At 40.6% G+C, this 23907-nt stretch overlaps 1 protein-coding gene across 1 annotated transcript in view; it reads right to left on the bottom strand.

Moving 5' to 3' along the window:
• Nucleotides 1–23907, bottom strand: part of LOC132768507 (dynein axonemal heavy chain 9) — a 118081-nt gene that overhangs the window by 82058 nt on the left and 12116 nt on the right. Inside the window, exons 3-7 of the mRNA XM_060764463.2 lie at nt 20727–20846; nt 15342–15530; nt 6227–6462; nt 2433–2555; nt 1703–1907 (exon numbers count right to left, since the gene is read on the bottom strand). Coding sequence (XP_060620446.2) covers nt 1703–1907; nt 2433–2555; nt 6227–6462; nt 15342–15530; nt 20727–20846 — 873 coding nt within the window. The remainder of the gene's footprint in view (nt 1–1702; nt 1908–2432; nt 2556–6226; nt 6463–15341; nt 15531–20726; nt 20847–23907) is intronic.

Raw genomic sequence — 23907 nt, forward strand, 5'->3', positions numbered from 1 at the left:
TACCAGCTTTTTTTCCAGTGTTACAGATTCATTTTAATTTTACAAGCTGCCTCTTTAAAATGATATACAATTTTTATCGTTGACTGATTTTCACTGGACAAGTCATGAAGATGTGATCATAAAATATAGATGAAGTCTGAATATTAAACACAAATAAGGTCATATTTTCCAGCAAGAAATATTTTTCTGAGCTTTTCTGTTGAAAGAGGCATTTAACTGTTTGGTTACAAGTCTTTTTTTTTTTTTCATCTTAAGGCTTTACATTTTCTGTATTCTTGATAACAAATCCCCTAAATACACTTCTAGTTCTTATCCAACAAATAATTCAGTGCATGTTCTACATCTGTGTCAGCATATACTTCAAAAAAGCTGAAACAAATGTGGTGCAGACGGCATCTTTCAGAACCAACTTCATATTATGACTATTATTAAGAAGGCCATCGACCCAGCCACTTCATGGAGAAGATTTAGATTCTCTCTAGCTGACCTTCTAGTAGTAACTAACAGTGGGAATTGTATAAGCAAAGGAGTAATCCACGTAGAAAGTTGATCAACTGCAACCATCACCATGACTGCTTTTGCATCCTCAGCTCCTCCAGATTTCCAGGGCTGCTTTTTTATATTTTTTAAAAAAATCAAGATGCCATCAAGAATTATTTATTTATTTATTTATGAAATTTATGCCCTGCCTTTCCCCAGTCAAGGGTCCAAGGCAGCCTACAGCCAGTAAAAACATAAAATATAAGAATTAAAAACAAGTTAAAGCAAAAGCTATGAAACTAATTAAAACTCCAATAAAATGCATTAAAAACCACCCTGATAATACATAACGAAGTCAAAGGGCCTTCCTAACTTTTGGATATCGCTAGTTTCCTCTGAAGCCTTCCTTGCAAAGGAAGGTTTTTAGGCTTTTCCTGAATGCCAACAAAGAGAGTGCAGATCCAGAATGGCAATTTATCGCCTTTAAACTGGTTTCCACGTCCATCCACACACATTGTAGGAGTCCATAAAAATACCTCTTTTTTCAAAAGCAAACTTTTGGGCACATCCAAGTGGTTCAGGAGGTATTTGTGGCAATCTGTGTTGCACCAAGGGCATCCCTCAAGCAGGAAATTGTATCCCAACCCTAAACTAGTTGCCTACCTTTGCTCTATTATATAATGTTGCCTGGAAACAGTGTTGCAAGGAGCTACTGTGAGATGACAGTAACTTGCTGACCAGCCTTGAGGCATACAACAACGCTTTTGCACAGCTGTCACTCCATGTCTTCTAAAGAGGAAGGTTCCCATTTTATAATGTTGCATGCTCAGTTGAATTGATGGTACCAGTTTTAGGCTTACCATAAGTATTCCTTTTAGTATTTTTTAATACACATTCCTCTTATTTTTTCAGTGCTCTTGCCACCTAGACATCTGTTGAGTTGATCATGGAGCCAGCTCAGCATATGTAGATCTACTGAGTCACCTCACACTGACTGCAACCCAGAGAAAAAAGAATGGCATTCATCAGAGGCCAAGAAAGGGGGCAGCCTTTTTGTTGGGGAGCACATTGGAAGCACATCCCTTTGAGTAAACAAATCTTTTGAGCGCCAAGAAATTTTAACCTTGAGTTAGGAATAAACATTTCTTTTTCCTGTTAAAATGTTTCTGCAAGGCAGTTCAAATGGAAATGATTTCATTAACACTTGGAGTTGGCAACTTACCTTTAGTTCTTCCAAGTCAGGTCTCTCCATCCTAACAACTGCTGCCAGCAGCTGGTCCTCCAGACCATCCCGAGTCACAGTGAAGTTGATAAGAGTGCACTGAGCCTGCATCTCAGGTTGGTAATGAGGGTTTGCTAACTTTGTATGAAGAATGAGGCGAAAGCTGGAATTGTATTCACATTCTTTATCTCCAATTTTAATGTACCTAAGTGTAAACAAAAACTGTCACCACTTGCACTGCCAAAAGTCAAAATAACACCATTAATTAAATAGTTTTAGAAAGAACTAACTGCAAGTCAACTTTGCTTCGTGTTTTACTTATTAACATCTTCATGGACGCAACAGCCCGTTGTTTCGGTGCACATGTACCTTCATTTCATTTGTATAGATCTTTGGACATTCTCGCTTATCCTGGGAAGTGAGTGGATCAAGACCCTGAAATTGTTTCTCTGGAATAACTGTTCTTATGCACTCCTACATGCTTACGGGGGAGTTACTGATAATCAACAGCATGAGATTAGGCTGTTTAAATAGCTCAACTTTCGAGATTACACCAACTGCAGAACATCTCCAGGACTCTTCATGGATCACACATTAACAGCATTGACTTCTTTTACAGAGTTATAATTGGGAAGAATAGTGACTGGCATCAGAAAACACCCCAATTGGTCCTTCACTCAGATGACAATGACACACAGAAAATGTTTAATCTAATGTACCAACGTCTTACCTTCCTTTTTTAATTGTCTCTCGACCAAGCAATGGGCCTAGAACTGGGTCAACTGATTCTTCCAGGTTCTCAATCAGAACAACTTCACCAGCAGCAAGGGCCTGCTCCACTAGATCCAGATAACTAAGGAAAATAGCAGAGACAGATGGAATGATAATCACTAATGGTTGTTACAGCAAGCAACACGTGCCCTCTCAAGGAGGAGAATGGAAAAGCAAGTCCCAGAGCAAAACCACAGACAGAATTCTAAATGCTGTGGAACACACAGAAGACAAGGCAGGCCCGTAGCCAGGATTTTGACTCAGGAGGGGCTGAGTTTGATTCAAAAGGGGGGCTGAGGATCTACCCTAGCAAACATTTGTATCATTATCCCAATAGCTCCATGCATATCGGATATATTGAGCATGGTGATCAGATCATGATATGAATAAACATAACAGTTTAAATAATGTACCAGTAAGGCCTTCTCGCGGACCACCATCAGAATTTGGGGAGGGGGGGTGAAGCCCCTCAAGCCCCCCCCCCCCCCCCCCGGGCTACATACCTGGAACAAGGGAATGAAAACAAGATAAAGAATGCTATGCTTGGTCTATGCATTTATCAATACACCCTTCTTTGCAAAGTGGACCACTGGGATGAGGCAGTTCTTCTCTTGCCCAAAAGAGTGTCAAGCATATGACATGTAGCAAAGTCCATGGAGTCCAGAGAGTAGACATACACCAAGTTGCCTTTTGCAAGGCATTTTCCCACAACAATTAGAATACAAGGAGAATGCTAATGATGCTGTCTAGTGGTTCCTGCTTTGGTGCATGTTGTATCTAGCCTAGCATCAGTGTGATGATCTTTTTTATCCCTCACTATAATAACATAATAATATAACGCTTTTATTTATATTCCACTTTCCTCACCCCAAAGGGGACTCAGGGCAGATCACAGTACACATACATGACAAACATTCAATGCTGATTTTTGGACTGGACAAAGACAGACAGGACAGAAAGGAGGTATATTGTGTTGTGTTGACATCCAGTTGAACATCCAGCTTGTCGAAGCCTATTGAAGTTGCCAGCCACAGGGGGACGCTGTCGCTCCATCTTCAATGACAAAGAGCCATCAGGACTTCCTTTTGGTCACCAGCATTTTTTGATCTATTCCTTTATAGTATCATAAAATACTTCCCCCACATTAGCGGTACCTAATTTCTCTAATTACAGCTGCAAGCCATTTTCAAATTGCTTAGGTAAACAGTGAACAGGGCTGACAATCAGATGCTACGCCGACCCGGGGCTTTGAACTTGCAACCTTTTGGTTGGTAGATCTTATCATTGCTGGTGATTTACCAGCTGTGCTAAAGCCAACTACTAATACCACGAAACAAACCGTAAAGCAAATTGTAGGTTTCCTGTTTGGCTCGTTGCGGGTAGAATCATTTTAGATTGCCAGCAACTCCCAGGTTTATATGTCAGGCTCAACAAACCATGTACCAAAATCCATTATTTGTTTAGTTATTTACACTGCAAGAAGCAGTAAGTTATATCCCCTTCGGTAAATCAGGGCTCCTACAGAAATATGGCTTCATGTCATGTCTGCTGATAGCTGAAATTGGCATCAAATCCTTTGCTTCATTATGACTGTTTTGAACAAGATGTACACATGTGAAAAATTAGAGCAAGACTTTTAAATTAAAGGAGATGGGTAAAATTACAAAGCAGCATTGAAAAGTGATCCATTGATAAAATAAAGAAAAATATTTGTTTTAACGGGAATACTGTCAGACTGTTATAATTTTTTTATAAGCTATTGATCACTACAAGACTTTGAAAACATCTGATAACCAGCTAAACAAGTTTTGCTAACTGTGGAGTGATTTGTTCCTGAATAGAACCTGTTTAATTTGAATATATTTTATCAACCCAATTTGACTGGGCTAGTGAAAATTTCTAGTGTGTGTACATCTGCAATGGCACTTCTTTTGTTGTTGTTCATTCGTTCAGTCGTCTCCAACTCTTCGTGACCTCATGGACCAGCCCACGCCAGAGCTCTTACTGATGTTCAATTTTAGATTTCAGTAACAAAGCAAGATAAATCTATCCCCTTTAAATTTGGTTTTTGCCTCTTGCAGAATTCTGGGGCTTGTAGTTTAGTGAGAATCAGGAAATCTCCAGCTGGGCAGTTTAAAGGCCTCTCCCTAAACGACAAGCCCCAGAATTCTGCTGGAGGCAGCAACTGGATTTAAAGTGGATCCAAGCTCTAGTGCAGCATTTCTTAACCTGGGAGTTGGGACTCCTCAGGGGGTCATGAGAGGGTGTTAGAGGGGTAGCCAAAGACCATCAGAAAACACAATATGTTCTGTTGGTCATGGGGGTTCTGTGTGAGAAGTTTGGCCCAATTCTATCATTGGTGGGGATCTGAATGCTCTTTGATTGTAGGTGAACTATAAATCCCAGCAACTCCCAAATGTCAAGGTCCTTTTTTCCCCAAACTCCACTAGTGTTCACATTTGGGCATATTGAGGATTTGTGCCAAGTTTGGTCGAGATCCATCATTGTTTGATTCCACAGTGCTCTCTGGATGTAGGTGAACTACAACTCCAAAACTCAAGGTCAATGCCCACCAAACCCTTCCAGTATTTTCTGTTGGTCATGAGAATTCTGTGTGTTAAGTTTGGTTCAATTCCATTGTTGATGGAGTTCAGAATGCTCTTTGACTGTAGGTAAACTATAAATCCTAGCAACGACAACTCCCAAATAACAAAATCAATCCCCCTCTACTTCACCAGTATTCAAATCTGGGCGTACCGGGTATTTGTGCCAAATTTGGTCCAATGAATGAAAATACATCCTGCATATCAGATATTTACATTATGATTCATAACAGTAGCAAAGATACAATTATGAAGTAGCCAGAAAAATAATTTTATGGTTGGGGGTCACCACAACATGAGGAACTGTATTTATGGGTCACCGTATTAGGAAGCTTGAGAACCACTGCTCTAGTGTGATGAGGTCTAAGATTGAAATCAGCAACATTCAATATAAGCTAAAATCTCAGATAACATATAATCACAAATTACCCACAGAAATATTACAAGTAATTTTTCTTATAAGAAGAAAAATCAGAGAAACAAAATTACTATATATCTAGCATTTGTTTAAAACAAGGAGTGCCTATAGGAGTCATGCTGCTTCTATGTATGTTTGTCAGACTGCTGCTTGAAATCTGGGATGGTGCATAGATCACAACAAATACTAAAAATCTCCAAAGTCTGGAAAGATCTATTCAAAGCAAAGTTTGAACCATGTCATAGTCTAAGCATAAGACCAAACAGACATTAACAATGCTTGTAAACATGCTACTCCCCCAAACACACACACAGAGCAATTTCTTTAAGGACTGCCAAGTTACTGAATCAACACCTGTGAGAATTCTGCTAAACTGGCCCTCTCCACAGAGATGTAACAGGAATAGAAGATATAATCAGTTTCCCAGGTGAACCTTGCCAGCCTTGGAATTGTTTTCGAAATCTTCTCAAAGATGAAACAATCTGAATAGGGCTGTAGCTCCATTTTTCTATCACAAAATAATTCCTTTGTGAAAATTCATAAAAGCAAGATCTAGATCCACTGGAGGGCAAAACTACATGCTGCCAAATTGGTGAGAGAATCCTGAAAATGCAATTGGCTCCTGCAACCTTCAGTAGGTATCAGACACACATCAGACTTGACATTACAACTGAATCCATTTTGCTTTGGGTTTTTTCCCCATGAAACCTTTCCACTGTCATGTCTACTCACCCTTTCTGACCAACTCGGGTCACTCTGAGGTCTTCTCCATACTTGGCTTTGATCCACTTGATACCCTGGAGCTGAGGGTCAACCATGAGTGGCCAGCGCTCACAGTTAGTGAGGATTGTGGCATTTTCAGTGGACATGCGGTCAGCTGGTAGTTCTTCATTCTGCCAGGCTGCTATGTCAGCATCATCAGTCAGCATTCTCAATGGGTCCAGTGATGGAGTGATGGGGATTGCAACCTGGGGAAGTTTAAAAAAACACACACATCTGGCAAACAAATACAGCTCAAGTACAGCAATACTGGTTTTCTACTGTCCATTTTATTATTTCACAGATAGCTTCTACAGCTAGTACTGTGACCTGGGGCACATCTACACTGACCAATTAGGTCGGATAGACAACAAATAAACTCTATGTATTATTATTATTATTATTATTATTATTATTATTATTATTATTATGTAGCTCTATGTAGCCAAATATGGAGTTGATCCGGGGTATTGTGGGGGAGGACACTCTAATGTGGCCTTGCTCCACGTTAACCAAAGTTGGGGTGTGAACCAACTTTTGGCCCAAATCCAGACTATCCCCCAACTTTAGCTCCATCAGAACACTGCAGACAAGAGTCAACAAACGGGACTTGAGTCGTACCCAAAGACCACTCTGACAAGGAGGATGGAAACATAGAGTAAGGATATTTGCCCAGTGGCACCAAACTATGTTAAGTGCTGCAGAGCAGTCGGGACTTCTTCCCACCACCGCAGTACCTGGGAGAGTGCCTGCTGGACCCATCCTGGGGTCAATCCTGTGGATACCACATCTGATTAGTTCCAGTTGAGAGTATAACTGCCCCTGGAGTTTCTTAAGATAGTTTTTGTTGTTACACGCCTTCAAGTCAACTCCCACATGGCAATCCTATCCTAGGAGGTGTTTTTTTTGTCAGAGTTATTCAGAAATTTACTATTGCCATCCTCTAAAACCAAGAGAAGATGACTTGCCCAAGGACACCAAGTAAATGTCTGTGGCATTCACACACAGGCCCTGCCTGAGACATTTTAAGAAGAACAGAACATTAGAAAAACTGAAGGTTCTTTTTTCTGCAATTGTGGGGAGGGAATCCTGACACTGAGTCCTACCCCACCCATGCTCGTTGCAGGCAGTGCTTTGTTTAATGTGAATCATTCTTTCTACCCTCTTTCCCAGTGGTAGAATGATAAAACTTCAGACAAACAAGAGAAGCACACATACAGTCAGAGATTTTAAAATGAAAAAAATCATCGACCAGGATGAGCAGGATTCCCTCCCCACTACTGCACAACAGGAATCTTCATGGTAAGCACCAATATTCTGTTTTCCTGCAATGGGAAGAGGCAATCCTTACATCGGGACATATACATCGGGGCAGTCATCACATCCGTCAGGTGGGCAATATATCACTACATAGCTACAATCATTACATGCAGAACATGTCTATCAGAAGATATATCTACAGAAGCAAAATTGTGAATCTAATGTTTAGCAAAAAAATATATAACAAGACAGTACAAGCAGACACTTAAAAATCTTCATGAATGACACTGAATTGCTACATGCCACCATCAACCTCAGCAACTTTACTAAAATCACCAAATCTGAGGTTGATGGCATAACAATATTTTAACAAAAGGATAAAATCCTCCTGTCTTATGGGAGAAAGAATCTATGCTGAATTGTGCCTATGATGCCCTCAGATTGCTGGGTCTTCTGCACTGGAGCCAGATGAGTCTTCTTCCTGTTGATGACAAACCCATCACACTCCATACAGTATATCATGGACTTCACATCCTTCTAGTCCTTCTCGATTGAGGCTGAATGTACTAGTTCATCCAAGAACAGGAGGAAATGCACCCCCCCCCCATCTCAGATTCACCAAGAAGATGTCCAATGGTAAAGTCTTGTACTGGTAGTGATCCTTTAGATAAGCAAATCAAGGTACATTCTATGTAGCGGGTTAGCATGGATGCCTCCTGATGGTCAAGGAATGTGAGATAAATTTATTTATTTATTTGCTCCCACCCATTTCAGCCCAAAGGCAACTCAGGGTGGTGTGCAAATTGGCAAGAATTAGATGCCGAATATAAAACATAAATAAGTCAGTTAAAACAATTTAAATCACAACCTAAATACATATAAAAACCAAACAACTATAAAAATTATAAAAGTCTATAAAAACCATGTCTTCAATCCAATTCCTCATCCATTTACATTGTCTTTAGCCATTCCATATTCATATTCCAGATTGTGTTTATTTGATCACGCTGAAGTTTCAAACGCCTGCTCAAAGAGCCATATTTTCATCCTTTTCCCCCCACTTGCACAGTGTTCAGAATCAATCAGATCTCCATGCAGAACTTCCACTGGGCTACAAAGTGACTGGGCATTGTAAAGACTCAGTATAGCATTCCAGTCCTTGGGCCTTTTCACACAGCCTTATATCCCAGAATATCAAGGCAGAAAATCCCACAATATCTGCTTTGAACTGGGTTGTCTGAGTCCACACTCAGCGGAAAGAAGAGTACTGAGAAGACCCCAAAATCTTTACTGAGGAGGAGTTGGTTCTATTTGGAAGAGAGGATCTAGCGCCCTGAGACCTGGGATGATATGACTTCCAGATGAAGTCTTTCACAAAGTTTTGTTCACTAAGCATCACAGGTTGTTTGTTCCCAGCAATACAAAAATGCATACACTGGGAGGCCTTCCATGTCAGAACAACTGGTTGGATATTCTAGCTTGCTTGTTGGAGAAGGAAGCAGTTCCACCCCAATGAAGTCCTGAAGTTTGTTGCTGCTTAGACTGTGGCTTGGAGGAGTTCCAATTTGATATAAAAGAACTGACCTCTCAGAAACCTACAGGGGGAAAAGGACTAAACTCCAAATCTGCTGTTGTTCTTGGGGTTTATGTCCCCACGGCTGAAAACCCGAGCTTTCGGGGGGGGGGGGAGTCCCAATCCAGTACGGTAACTACTGCTGTGCTATGGGGCCACCATAACACACACCCCAGTCTTAAAATAAAATAAAACCTTACTGGGTCACCATGATGCTGCTCCAGCAGACCTCCTGGCATGTAAAAAGGACATGCCAGGAGGTGGGGGGGGGGAGCAAGAGAAATCCCCCCTTGCCTCGTGACACGTCATTTTTTTACATTTTAAGGCTTTTGGTGGGGATTTGTTAAGGAGGTAGGCACCAATTCACATTTTTGCACTCCAGGAGTCCTAAAGGTGCAAGATGGATGTGAGGACTGACCCCTGGGTAGTCACAAAAATACCCATGGGTCAGTCCCCAAAAGACCCTTACCCCCATTAGACCCGGGCTTTTCAGTAAGCCCCAGATCTGATGGGGTGTCTAATTAATTCAGGGTAAAGCAGGGTTTTCCTGCTTTGTCAGAAATTAATCCTCCTTTACATGAGGCAATGTTTGGATGCCTCAGATAAAAGTCTGACAGAGTCTGCATTTTGGACCCTGTCTGGAAGGGCCCTTAGTGTTCTTGTTGTTTTTGTTCTTTTTCTGCATGTAAAGAAGGCAACAATTTCTTTTTTCCCCTTTAGTTTCCACCAATGTTTTTTCCAAAGACTCAACAAACAATTTAGATCCCTTAAATGGAGAAATAGTCAAAATAGTTTTTGATTTGATACTGGCATTCCAATTTTTTCAAAGCCGGCACCCGGTTGCAATATCAGCCACCATGTCTTTAGAAGCAAACGGAAAAGAATCAAGGCTACCATCTGGCATAAAAACCTTTGCCAATGTATTAATGTATTAATGCCCTGTCTGATCATGGACCAGTGCAAGTAAATCCGTGCCCCATCTAATCGTAGATCTGGCGAACAAGGAGATCATAGCTCTGATGACATGAGCAATAGCCTCATGAGACCTATGCAAAAGAGCCTCCAATCTTTTATTCTCTGGATTTTTAGGAGTATCATGGCCATTTGAGCACCAGCCACAGAGGCATCAATCAGGAATAGTTTCAAGTTTTCCATAACCTCAAGGTTTAGTGTGTAGTTTGCATAAGCTAGGAAAACTTCTCTTCCATAACCTCTGCAATCACTTCAGAAAAAGGTGCAGCAAGTGTTCCTGCTTATTCTTAGCCCTGATCTCTGGAACCACTTCAGCTGTTCCAACAGACACTTGATTGGAGAAGTCAGCCTTGACTTCTTTTTTTACCTTCTTAAGAAGGACAGGAAAATGCTCTGCCCCAGATAAATTCACAAAAACATGTTCAGGAAAGGAATCTTCTTCATCTAAGGAGTCTTTTTCTAAACATGTAACTCTCCACTCACTCCATCCAAGATCTCTCCATCTGAGACAGAAGTCTCAGTGTCTACCACAGAAGAAACAGGAGAGCCATGCTTTGTCTTTATTTTAACTTTCTGAAGGAGAGAAACCACAGCATGAGCCCCTGCCTCACCTTCCCCCTGCCATTCTGAGAAGAGATTCTGAAGATCAGTGTTTTCTGGCTGATTTACACATGTTTGGCCACTAGATGCCTTGGGCCCACATGAAATCTTTCCACCAGGCCTGTGATATTTTTGTATCTTATTTTATGGCATATTTCAGGCCATTTGCCATCTTGGGTGGACTCTGGAGACATCCTGCCCTCCAACCCCTGGGTGCCCACAGCATGATATGTTATAAAGGAAATCCAGCAACACAATCCCAGAGGAAAGGACTGTCCCTCAATAAATAGAGGCAAGAGGGAAGCAGGGATGTCTTGCAGCCAAAATTGCATTCTTCAGGCCTCTTGTGTGCTCACAATATGGACAGCTCAAATAACATCTGATCCTACATTAAGGGTAGGTTAGTCCGGTCTTGGAGTCATTGCTGAAGGTAACTCCCTTGTCACACAGTCCACCCCTGACTCCTCATCTGAGGAGAGTTTGGAACTGCATTTGCAATCCATTATAACTCACTGGGGGTAACTGTCTCCATTAGGATGCAAAGACTCTGGCAAGGAATGTTATTCTGAAAGAAAGACATCTTTCCAGAAGAGGGGAAAATACAGCCCAAGATCTTCCAATTAAATAACCACAAGAGGTATACAGACAGACTGCAGAAAGCTCTGTTCTGTGAGAGCTGGGGCAGGATGGAGCTAGAAAGGGGGAGCTGGCTCTCCCTCTTAAACTGAAATGCTTAGACTTGAGCACACCATTCAGAGCAATCAGAAGTGCCACTTAGCTCCTGCTTACAACTTTACAGTTCTAAGGCATTCATCATTCCCATCCCACTAGGGATTTGGTACTGAACCTTTAAAACCAGATTCATTTTTGTCACCGTATTGCTGGAATGTAATAGAGCTCTGAAAATTTACTATTTTTGGATGACAATTCCCTGTGTTCCCCAGTCAGCTTGTCATTTTCATTAATTGGAATATATCGCAGGATCATAGTACATTTTTAGACAGATATTCAATTTTATATACTGATATCAAAGTTTGAAAAGTTTTTTTAAAAGCCCTCAAATTCAAGAATGACTTTGTAAAAACTATCCAACACTGAAAATAATGAAAATTGTTAATTGTTAATTGCTTTTATATGCACTGACTCCTCAATCTTTCATGGTATAGTGACATTCTTCATGGCATACATCTGTGCAGAAAAGCATTTATTCTAGCTACAAAAATCTACTTTATAATCCAATTTCAGGAAGGAAAAGAAAACATGAACGTTACAACCTTATCAAAATGCTGTACACAATTGACTTGGCTCACTCAATGCAAATCCAAAGAGAGAACAACAACGCAGCCTTCTCCATGTGGTGCTTTACAGACACATCAAACTACAGTCCTATCATTCCCAACCACCAGGGTCATTGAACATCTAAACACCACCAGGCTGGAGAAGTATGTTATAAGGGGTTCTCACATAAGGGAAAATACCTAGCAATAAATAATTACTTTTATGGGTTATTTAATTTAGGCTGACTTCACATATATTCTGTTTTAATCTACATCTTGGGTGTTGCACTTAGAAGAAAGATGGGAAGGAAACAAGCATAAATGATAGGATATTAGAACAAAGACTGAATACTTTTTCAGACCATGGGTTCTGCCTTGAAAGAAGGATGGCGCGAGATAGGGAGTGTTCTGGATGATTATGTTTTTTAGGGGTAAAGGTGAGAGCTGTCCACTGTGGTCAGCTGTGTCAGTCAGATATGGCATGCTTTTAGTGATTCTAGCCCCAAGCACCGTGGCTGAGCTCAGGTGCTTTTCAGAGTCAATGAGAAAAAGGGCACATGGACACACTGTATCTCATTGTGCTGAAACTGGGATATGTAAGCTTCCACGTTGGGGCACTGAGGAAAAGTGACTCAGTTATTGAAGGAGGCTAAGATCGTCCTGGGAGGCCCTGCTCTCAGTCCTTCCTCCTTCACAGGCACGACTGGTGGGGATGTGAGACAAGGCCTTCTCAGTGGTGGCCCCTCATCTATAGAACTCCCTCCCCAATGAAATTATATTAGCACTCTCCTTCTTGGCAAAAACATGGCTGTGGAACCAACCATTTGGGCAGTAAGCAGTACAAAGAACGAACAGGGATTACGTGCAATTGTTATTTGATATTGGAATGGCTTGGACTATGCTTTTGAATCATGTGATTTTAATGTTTATATTAATATGCTTTTAATTCCATGTTTTAATATTTAAATGTAGCTATGTTTTATGATTTAATTGATAGTTTTATGTTATTGTTGCTTTATTCTAGGTTTTTATGTTTTGAACGGCATTGAATTTTGTCATGAATATGTTGAGGAGTGAAAAAAGTGGCATATACATGAAGTAAATAAAATAAATAAATCAGGAATCTAACAGCTGTCCTCAGTGTTAATGACTGTGCCTCAACAGCAGATACAGATTACAGGTGAACAATCCAGGTGTTGAACCCTGTTATCAGCATACTTTCATTATCTGATCAATTCCCATACAACCCTGAGGAACTGTGGAAATCCTCCTGTAAAAACCAAGTGGTGGTTTCCCCATCCCACAGCAACGGAGCCTTGAGTCACCAATGAAGTTGAGATATCATCACACCTTTCCTTCTCTCCTCCAACTGAACAGCTTATTAATAATATAATAATAATAATATAAAACTTTATTTGTACCCCGCTACCATCTCCTCAAGGGACTCAATGCGGCTTACATGAGGCCGAGCCCACAATACAACAATAAAAACAATAGCCACAGTAATACAAACAATAAATAAAACTCATAAACAGAAAATAAGCAATAAACATTAACAATAACACAGCGATGTTTAAAAACCTATGGCTGGGCCAAATGTAATAATTAAAATTTAAAAAATAATGCTGGGTGTGACCAGGTGACATATAACTAGGATAGAAATTTTGAAGAGGGATGGAGCGTGCAGACAAACCTAGATCACTAATTAAGTGCGTTTTGGGACATATTGCTCGGAGTTTCCTTATTCTGGGAAGGCACACTGGAACAACCACATTTTCAGGCTCCTCCTAAAGACTGCCAGAGTTGGGGCATGCCTGATGTGAGTTCCAGAGTTGAGGGGCCACCAACGAGAAGGCCCTGTCCCTTGTCCCCACCAATCACGCTTGTGATGGAGGCGGGAGCGCGAGCAGGGCCTCTCCAGATGAACGAAGAGATTGTGTGGGTTCGTACACAGAGATGTGGTCACGCAGGTAGGCAGGTCCCAACCATTTAGGGCTTTGTAGGTAAGCACCTGCACCTTGAATTGGAACCGGTAAATGAATGGCAGCCAATGGAGCTCCTTAAACAGGAGGGTTGACCGCTCCCTGTAAGGAGCACCAATTAACAACCTAGCTGCCGCTCATTGAACCAATTGAAATTTCCAGGCCATTTTCAAAGGTAGCCTCATGTAGAGTGCATTACAGTAGTCCAATCTGGAAGTGACTAAGGCATGGACCACCCTGTACCTTCACGAGGTACGGTCACAGTTGGCGCACGAGTCTTAATTGTGCAAACGCCCTCCGCCGACTTGGGAGCAGCTTCTCGCCATGAATAGGGGAAGGTGGAGGCTCGCAATATATACAGGGAGGAAGGTACATAGGTATGACTTTCAAAGTGCTTCCTTCCCTACAGACCACAAAACAGGTGAGCAGTGAGGGAAATATGATGATTTCTTCAATCACTATGAAAGCTGTATGGAAGGTCTTTGTGTGCAAGCTACCTATCTATTTTAAAGGGGAATGGGTTTCCAAACCATATGATTTTTAAAATTAATTTCTTCTTTGTTTGCCCTTCTGGAATTGGAGCTAGTGGACCAAAAGAAGCACTGCACTTGCATGTTTAAGTATTAGTCCAAAAGAGTATAGAAAGCAGCAATTCAACTACACAACCTCTCCATGGGTCCACAAGTGAAAAAGAAGGAGAACGTTGGCTGGGTGCAGACAATGTCCCTTCTACTCTCTCAACATTTCATTATAGCCTTTTGTACACAAAACCAACCAATGACACAAAAATTTCTAACCATAAGGCCTGGAGCAGGCTAAGCTGACATCTGATGGAACGGGATCAGATTACACCTTGTACTTTTGCAGAATGCAATTAACATGTCCACAAGTCTGCTGTTGTGCTTAAAGGCAATGTTCACAGTTTTACAAAGACGTGTCCGACACACTAGGCCACCCGAAAGGCATCCGAGCTCAGCCAGGATGCTTGGGGCTAGAATCACTAAAAGCACATCATATCTTTTCAATCAGCATGAATTCCCACTGAAGCGATAAAAGTAAATTATAAATAGATATATCATATTTTGTAATATTGGTTTCTTGGCATTTAAGCCATTCAACAGTGATGGAGAGAAGCAAAATAAAACAAAGCTTGGAAGACAAGGAAGAACCAAACACTCCAACACAAAATGCCACAAAGAAAACAGAAAGAACTCCTTAAGTATTAATTCAAAGCAAGCTTAGGGAACTGAATACATGTTTCCCAGACACCATCGTGATCAGTAATTGCTGAGGCGTTCTGAAAGTTAATTATAGACCTTTTCCAGCAAAACTACATATTGCTTGCAGCTTCAAATTCACAGCAAACTAGATGCTTATATTGTAAAAGAGAGATGCATATGAAATGTAAGTTATCTTGTGCTCACTTTTAGCTGGTTCAGGTATGGTTTCCACACATTGTCCATTAGGTCCTGCCTGAATTTCTTGCTGAAGTAGCCCAGGTAGGAGACAAAGGCCGTTATCAGCAAAACATCTCCACAAAGCGCACTCTCCTGGAGCTTGAAATCTTTCACGGATTCTGCCCATCTCACGTTCTCAGAGGCTAAACCCCCAACCTGTAGTGAAAAGGAGTAAATTAATATCTGCCAGGATAATATACAAATCCTTTTTCGTAACTGTTCTATCTACACGTTATGTTTTCTCACAATAGCAATACAACCACATACATTCAGTACAATCCCCATACCTAAAGGGATTACATGCACTTCATTTCTTCCACAGAGGTTAGAAGGGGTGATATTGCTTTGAAACCTTTTCTTCCCTGTATTTCTCAGTTTGTGGTCCAGATGGAGGATTTATTTAAAAACGGACAGACTATAAGGAGAAACAGAGGAATAGGAAACAAACTGCTTATATTTATATTGCAAAAGAGAGCTGTTGCTGCACAGCTGTCACTTTTCTCTATGCAACATCCATCAGCAAAGGGCATTGGCCTTATAAGTGCCTCTTTCCGATTAAAGACTCAAATAAGCCTCTCTCTAGGAGGAGAATAGTTTCTGTTATAGGGAATAATCTGTTTTATTTGTCCTGGTTTTTAATGGTTTTATTTGTCTGCATGGCCACCATGATACTGAACAAACTGACTTCTATTTCTGGGGTGGGAGGTAATAGAGGGTGTATCCATACTGAAAAGTTTGACCCTGCCTGATATCACTTTATATGCTTTGGCTTCATGGTATGGAATCCTGCAACTTGTAGCATGGAATGATATTTAAAATTTTCTGTTGTTCAAGGAATTGTATCAGAGCCCTTGAACATCAAGTTCTGGAGTATCTCCACCAAACTACAATTTCCAGAATCTCATGAGATGGAGTCTTGCCAGATTTTTTTTATCATGTTAGAAGCTACATGAGAACATACTGCAAGTCACTTCTGGTGTGAGAGAATTTGCCATCTACAGAGACGTTGCGCAGGGACACTTGGATGTGTTACCATCCTGCTGGGAGGCTTCTCTCATGTCCCCGCAAGCTAGAGCTGACAGACGTGAGCTCACCCTGTCTCACGGATTCGAACCAGCAACCTTCAGGTCAGCAACCCAACCTTCAAGTCAGCAGTCCAGTCACACAAGGGTTTAACCCATTGCGTCACTGCGGCTCAATGCCAGTTGAAGTGGCCTCAAACTGCTGTAACTATGCAATACACCGACACACTCCAGTAACTGTAAATCTTTCCAATTAATTTTGCTTATGCTTCTAACTACACACACATATACACACATACTATCACTTGTACTGAATTAATGAACATTGTTAAATAATAAAAATTCCATTCCATGACAAAATGCATCTGAAAATTTAGCCCATCAGCATTTTAATCACACAAGTGCCTTCCTCAGAAACATTACCTCCATGCACGGTAGTACCTATTTCTTACTGAGATGAACAAATGCCATCGTGTGTATGTCCTGTCAATGTCCAGGATAATGCATTTAAAGTAGAATCTAACTTCCACAATTTGGGTTGTGTTATTTTATTGTTATTTGTTTTAAATAATCTTTTTGTCCGCATTTTTTTAAATCCTCACATCCTACTTTTTCTTTTACTAAGCAGCAGGTTTTGCCATGAATGATAAATGTTCCCCAATAGTGAGGGATCTCCTGATGTAGGCCTGTAACTTCTAACATTCCTCAGCATTAGCAAAGCTGGATAGGTCTGATGGGAGGCCCGCAGCTCCCTGTCGCTGAATTAAAGCTTCAGAACTAAAACTGGACAAAAGAGCAATCCCGAAGCAACAAAAAAAAACTCTCTTTGGAGAAAACAGAACAGAATGCAAGATCAGCCCTATAAAGACAATGAATACAAAACAACATGCCAACTATTCAAGCTAGAATTGTTGTGACTCATGTGCCTGGCAATGGAATGTGCTATCAGCCTATTGCATTAGCATTCTAAGAGGTCTTAAATTACTACTCCATTGGCAGGTAGTGTGTTTTGTGTTTTGCACAAAGCAATAAGGATTGAAACAGTTCTCATACATTTGATGACCCAAGAAAGAAAAAAATCTTCAAACTTATTTGTTGTCCAGAAAAGAACTTATACAACACTTAAGGGAGTGTATTGCCTTTAACCAGGCCATCTGTATAGTGGTTCAGCCTGAGATTTCAGAGAATACTGACCAAGATCCTGCAGACCCACAGGGGTCCAGAAATAGGAATTTTGGACAGGAGAATGCTGTTGGCCAGGATGAAGCTGAGGATTCAGGGATGGTCAGGCTTGCATTAGATGTCCCAGTACAGACAGAGAAAGAGTCTGACAGGCTTGTGTTAGTTTTCCCAAGGGAGTTAAGGTCGGAATGTGAAAAGAATGTTTTAATTGGGGATCTAGAGAAGGAGAAGAATGCCTCCTTCAATAGAATGGGTCAGATTTGTCAACAGAGACATCTGGCTGGGGGGAGGTGCCACTTCCAAAGATTAATAGACAAGAAGAATCCTCCCAACTCTTCTCAAGGGAAAAGGTTTTGAGTATATATGAGTTTTGAGTATATATGAGGGCAACTGAGATTGATTCCTCAGAGGAATTAACGTTTGGTTAAGGCAGCAATTCCTTTCTCATGCCTTGGATTACATATTCATGATTGTATTTCTGTAACTTCTCATGCCTTGGATTTCATGCTTCAAGTTTTTGTTCCTGTATCTTCATGTGTCTTGGTTCTCTGTTCCTGGATTATTTTGATATCACAGACTCTTGTAACTTTTGGATCTTGGTTATGGTTTTATGAGTTTCTGTTTCTTGAACTTGGTGTTTGTTTTTCCAAGTTTAAGAGACTCTTATTATGGACAATATCATATACTGCTTTAGATCATTTTTATCCTTTTGCTGAAGCTAATTTTATTCTTTAATAAACTGCTTTGCTTATACTGAACACTGCAGTGTGAGATTGGTTCAGAGGTGCCTTCCCAGCCCTGGTGTGCGACAATCTGATACAAGTGACATTGCATAACTTAGAAAAGTTACTGCCAAACTTTCCAGAAAACTTGCTTCTCCCAGTAGTCTGTAGCCAGCATGTCTAATAGCAATATTGGTAGAAGGATTCTGGGAGTTGTGATCTAGAAAAGTAATGTGTCAAACTACTCTCACATTATTCCTTGTTCACAGAAAAAACAAAGTAATCTTCTATGTTCCCGTTTCCTTTTTCATGACTAGGCCCTTTCAAAGAAAACACATGCTCCAAAACTGAGCAGAGGGACAACTGAAACCCATTCAATCATAAAACTGCAGAGTTGAATGGCTACCGCTAAAATATTTAGATATATGGCCTGAATTGAGAATAGTTGAGACGGTAAGGTCAATTATTTATTAAATATAATCTGGATTAGTCAAATTGCATGAAGTTTCCTGGATTGCAAAAACCATCTATGGTATCTTGCAGCAAGATTTTTTTTAAACCAATTTTTCATATTTTCAGAAACAAGAATTAAAGGTTTTGGCTCCCTCCAATATTTTACTTCTGCCAAAAGTAATGTTAAACAGGGATTTTTACTCTCATTTTACAAAAGACTATCTGATTTTGTGCTGTGCTTGGATGCAAAAGCCCTCATTTTGACCAAATTAGTGAAAAATGCCAAAACCATACACAGATGCCAAGCAGGACAAGAAGTCAAGATAAAAAAAATAGAAGTTTAAGATTTCTTCAAGTCCTACATCTGTGCCACAAAACAAAATCTTTCATTTTTTTCCAACTTTCATCTTAATTAAGAGATCACCTTCCATGCTAATTAGTTGTTATTTCTGCTTTCCTTCTTTCACTTTTTAATTGCTTCCTGTATGAGTGACTTCTTCAGGAATAGCCTCAAAGCAAAATTCTCAGTCCTCTGTAAATAAAACCAAACAGGGTTGTGGAAATGACTAGCTCCACTTGCTGGTGAAAATGTAGAACGACCCAAGGTCTGTCTTGAGGGTACAGTGGAACCGGCATCTCCTCCTATGTGCTTCTTTCATTAATTGTTCTAGAATACAATGTTCAAGTATGTGGCGTTTTTGGTTCAACTTTTTAATTAAGCTGCACTTTGGATACAGGACTGCAGTTTAAATTAACCACTGACATCATGTGCGTGGGTACTGGAGAGAAACAGACACTACAGTTACAGATAAATTCCAGTATATTAACAAATAAGACTCCATTTCCCTCCACCCTTTGTGAAAATAATTAAAAAAAGCATTTGCTGGATGCCCTTCAAGCACAGATATCCTATATATTCATGTATAAGTAAGAAAATGTGCATCCAACAAAATCAACCAAAAAAATCTTGATTGACTTATCAATGGGTCAATATGAGCATTCCACTTTACTTCTCATTTTAAAAAGGAACTATCCCGTTCTCTGAGTTGAGTGGCCAAAGGCAAGAATCCATCCGAGGAGAACCTAAAGGAAGATTCTCCTGGCCTTTCTGTAGGCCCGGGTGGGGGACAAGCAGTGCTAAGTAGGGCTAGGCAAGTGGCGTCAGTGCTTTTCCCTCTCCATAGAATGAGGCTCAACTTATTCACTAGTCACATCAAAATCAAAATTTTGGCCTCAAAACCTGTCCTCAATCTACATAAGGTAGGATGGGAAATTCCAAAAACTACCAACATCTTCACATTTTGCAAAAACTCAAGTTTGGTTCTCTTAAAAAGAAGTTGCATTTGGATCCAGAAAGAGACAGTTGTTTCTATAAACTAATTACTCCAAGCTGTGATTTTCAAGGTTAGTCATACTGACGTTTGGCAGTGCTGCAGAATTTGTGGATTTAAGACTACAGCCCTGATTCTGTAGGAAAGACACCAGAAAATTGTGACATCAGCCCACCCAGTAGTTGAAACCTCTAACTTTCTTCTCTTCCTGTTAAACAAGCAGAGCAGCTCTTCCCCGCAATGCACTACTACGGAGCTACATACCTGAATAGGCATGCATTGCAAAGCTAAAGGACAACAGTGCTCATTAAAATACCGTATGTTCATTAAAATCACAAATTAATGGTTTCTTTCCCTGGCAGCTGGATCCAGTGAATGGTTGCTATGCTGACAACCATGTATCATTCAGGAAAACAGATAATACAGTCATATATCACTATGAATGATTATACATATGATTGGCATAAGAGAAACACGGTTGCCCTGTGATTTGAAACTTACTTATGTGACAGTAAAGCTGTGAATCTGTAAACAGATATTCCAGAATTAGACAAATTCCTCCATAAAGCACAGAACAACATTCATAACTCCACACAAAAATGGTTTTTTACATTGCCCCAAGCTCCATCTGGAGATTCTTACCAGGCGATTTGCAAGGGAGATGGTATTTGCGGTGGCTTCGGCTTCTTTCTGACATTTTACCTTCTCTGCTGTAGCTATCTCAAACTTGGCAGTCAGCCTTGCCAGGTTCTCATTGAGGTGCTGGAGGGAGAAAAGCAGAGAGAGGGAGATCTTGAAACAATCCAGCCTGCAGAGTAGAATAGAGGGTGATCTCTGGCACTCACCAACCGCTGGGGAGAGTAACTAACCAACTACTGTATTTAATAAAATCTAATCCCAATCTTTTTTGGATATATTGCCTCACCAAAATTAGGGTGTGCATTAGATTTGCATAATATGGTAATCTTAGTGCTGAGCCAAAGCAAAAAAAGAAGCTGCTTCAGGAGCACCTGGAGCTGCTATTTGAGGGGTACATCTGTAATTTAATGACCATGTCTCAGTGCTATGCAATGATGGGATTTGTAGTTTGATGAAGCACCAGCATTGCTTGGCAGAGAAGGCTCAAGACCTTGCAAAACAACAGCCCCCAGGATTCCATGGCATTGAATGAAGGCAATTAAAGTGGATTTGTTCTACAGCATAAATGCACCCCAAGGTTTTCCTTTGGCTGGAAGCTTTGCTGTTCTAACTGTGCTGTTGCACGCTGGGCCTGTACATAAGACTGTAGACAGGACATAAATTCTGTGTGCCCAATGGGACGCCGGGGCTGCCTCAGATTAAAGGCCTTTGGATTTCCTTAAAACAGAGTCTCTAGATTGCTTAAAGGTTCAACAAAGTTCTTTATTAATGAAAACAAACAGGTACTTTAAAGCTTTCTTAACAGCCTATTGACTCTCTCTCTCTCAATCTTGTCCACAGGGAACAGGCACTATCTTCATAACTGTAACTAATGGGGAAATCCTTAACTAATCTGGGCAGTCTGTCTTTGCCTCTGATGGCGTGGAGCCCCTACACCTGATACCAACTGCTTCTGGCTTCCGGGAGTGACCCTTACCAAGCAGAGCTTTGTAAACTTCCAGGGAAAAAGGAGTTCAGGTTTCAGTGATGGCTGACTGAAGTCCCTCAGCAAAGGAGCTGTAAGGCTGTATGATCCTCGGCCAAGCTGTGGGCTGTATAACCCCAGCCAAGCTCTAGGGCTGTATAACCCCGGCCAAGCTGTAGAAGACGAAGCTTTCTACAGAAGCTCTTGGTATTATGTCCTGCACGAAAGGCTTCTCTGTGTGGATTGAACCCAAACTGGCTCCTATTCCCTCCAAAAACCCAAAAAGGGGGCGGGACCAGGGAACCTAACTATAATTGACAGGTGGCTTGCCCTATGATTGCAGCCAAAAGAAGCCTCCTATCTGCAGAGTCCCTGAAACTTGGGACTATAACAAACATTAAATGCAAAGCAAACAAAATTGGAGCTCCTGGTGCAGTTGTACCTGCACACTAACACTTTTGTTTTTAATGTGCACTTTTCATCACTGCATATTCAACAGCAAATACATTTATTTAGGTTTAGGAGGTGTTGAAAATTGAGGTGCACATTAGATTTGATGGTGGATTAGTAAAGGTAAAGGTTTCCCTTGACATTAAGTCTAGTCGTGTCCGATTCTGGGGGGTGGCATTTCTAAGCCGAAGAGCCAGAGTTCTCTGTAGACGCCTCCAAGGTCATGTGGCTGGCATGACTGCATGGAACGCCCTTACCTTCCTACAGAAGCGGTACCTATTTCATCTACCCATATTTGCATGGAGATTTGGTAACAGCCCTTTCTTCTTGTCTGGCATTGACTGAACCAAATTTGGAGAATTTGAATCCTTGTCTCTCACCTGGCAATGACCCATGAAACTAGATACTCCGGGGTAAATTCTGAGTTACGATCCCAAAAATCTTATTTTTCAAACCAGAACTGGACTTCCAGTCACTTCTACTCCCTCCCCAATACTGAGGGAGCATGAGTTATATTGAACCCTACCTAGAGCCACAAGGGGAGATGGGCAATAAGTTGTTGTTGTTGTTGTTGTTGTTGTTGTTGTTGTTAAAACCAGTCCCAGACCCGCCTCAGTTTCCCATCCCTGCCTTAGTGAAAGCATGTAAAGGATGATTCCAGAATCCACAAGATGAGCATTCAAGGTTTCATTTATCTATGTCTGACAAAATATCCCCAATTTCTAGGTCCACCAGCCCAACTCTATGATATTATTGCGCCATAAGTTCTTCGTTTGAAGGGGGTTTATAATTATCCACATTTTCACTAAGGTTCAACTATCCTTTGCATCTCATCTCCTCTCACACAAAAGCAAAAGCAAAGAATGAAGTTGGAACTTGATTCTCTTACCGTAAGGTATCTTGCCTTTGAGGTAATTGCCTCCAGATTTAAAATCCTATTTATCAATATTGTTTAGCAACCCGGACATGGAAGACTGACTGTACAACTGTAATGGGGTTATTCAGAATGGTCCTATTTCAAGGCCCAGGCAAAAAAATCCCCTTTTCATTTTGGTTCATTGATCTAAGCAATGGATTTCATCATGGCCCTCTAATCATAGTATTTGTATCCGATCATTTCTCCCATTCATAGTAAAACAAACGCAGACTGTTCCCAAAGTTATTGGAATATTTTACTTCTATCACAAAAGAAGTGAAGTTAACAATTGATTTTTATCTGCTTCCAGCACAAACAGCTTAAAGCTAAGTGCCTCTAAATCATTTTAGCACTGCTTGAACAATACACTAGAAATAAACCTGAATATGAAAAGAGGATTATATTTTTAGTGGCATCTGGAGTTACTTGATCATACCTTCACAGAATACAAAACACAGGCTGGTTAAACACTGCCTGTCATTAATCCTAAAACTAGAGCACGTACAATGATTTATGTGCATTCATTTTTCCTCTCGCTTTTCTGAAAACATGTGTTTACATATATGCAAATCCATGCAATCATACAACTTTGTGTGTGTTTATTATAAACTGGATAGTTTACTTCATGAGTCAACCAAATTACTATTTATTGCTTTGTATAATAATGTTGAAATATGGTATTCAGGTTTTAGATAATTGTATAAATGTGAAAAAATCGACATCTCTTAAGCTAAATACACTTAACTTTCTTCCTAAATTCACCATCACTCAAGCAAACTCCCACTCATGTCATGGGGCTTCTCTCCTTGCAATCCCTTTCTACACTGCCTGGTTATCAAAGCAGAAAACCCACA

The sequence above is a fragment of the Anolis sagrei genome, chromosome 2 (genome assembly GCF_037176765.1).
Source record: "Anolis sagrei isolate rAnoSag1 chromosome 2, rAnoSag1.mat, whole genome shotgun sequence".
NCBI classification, from domain to species: Eukaryota; Metazoa; Chordata; class Lepidosauria; order Squamata; family Dactyloidae; genus Anolis; species Anolis sagrei.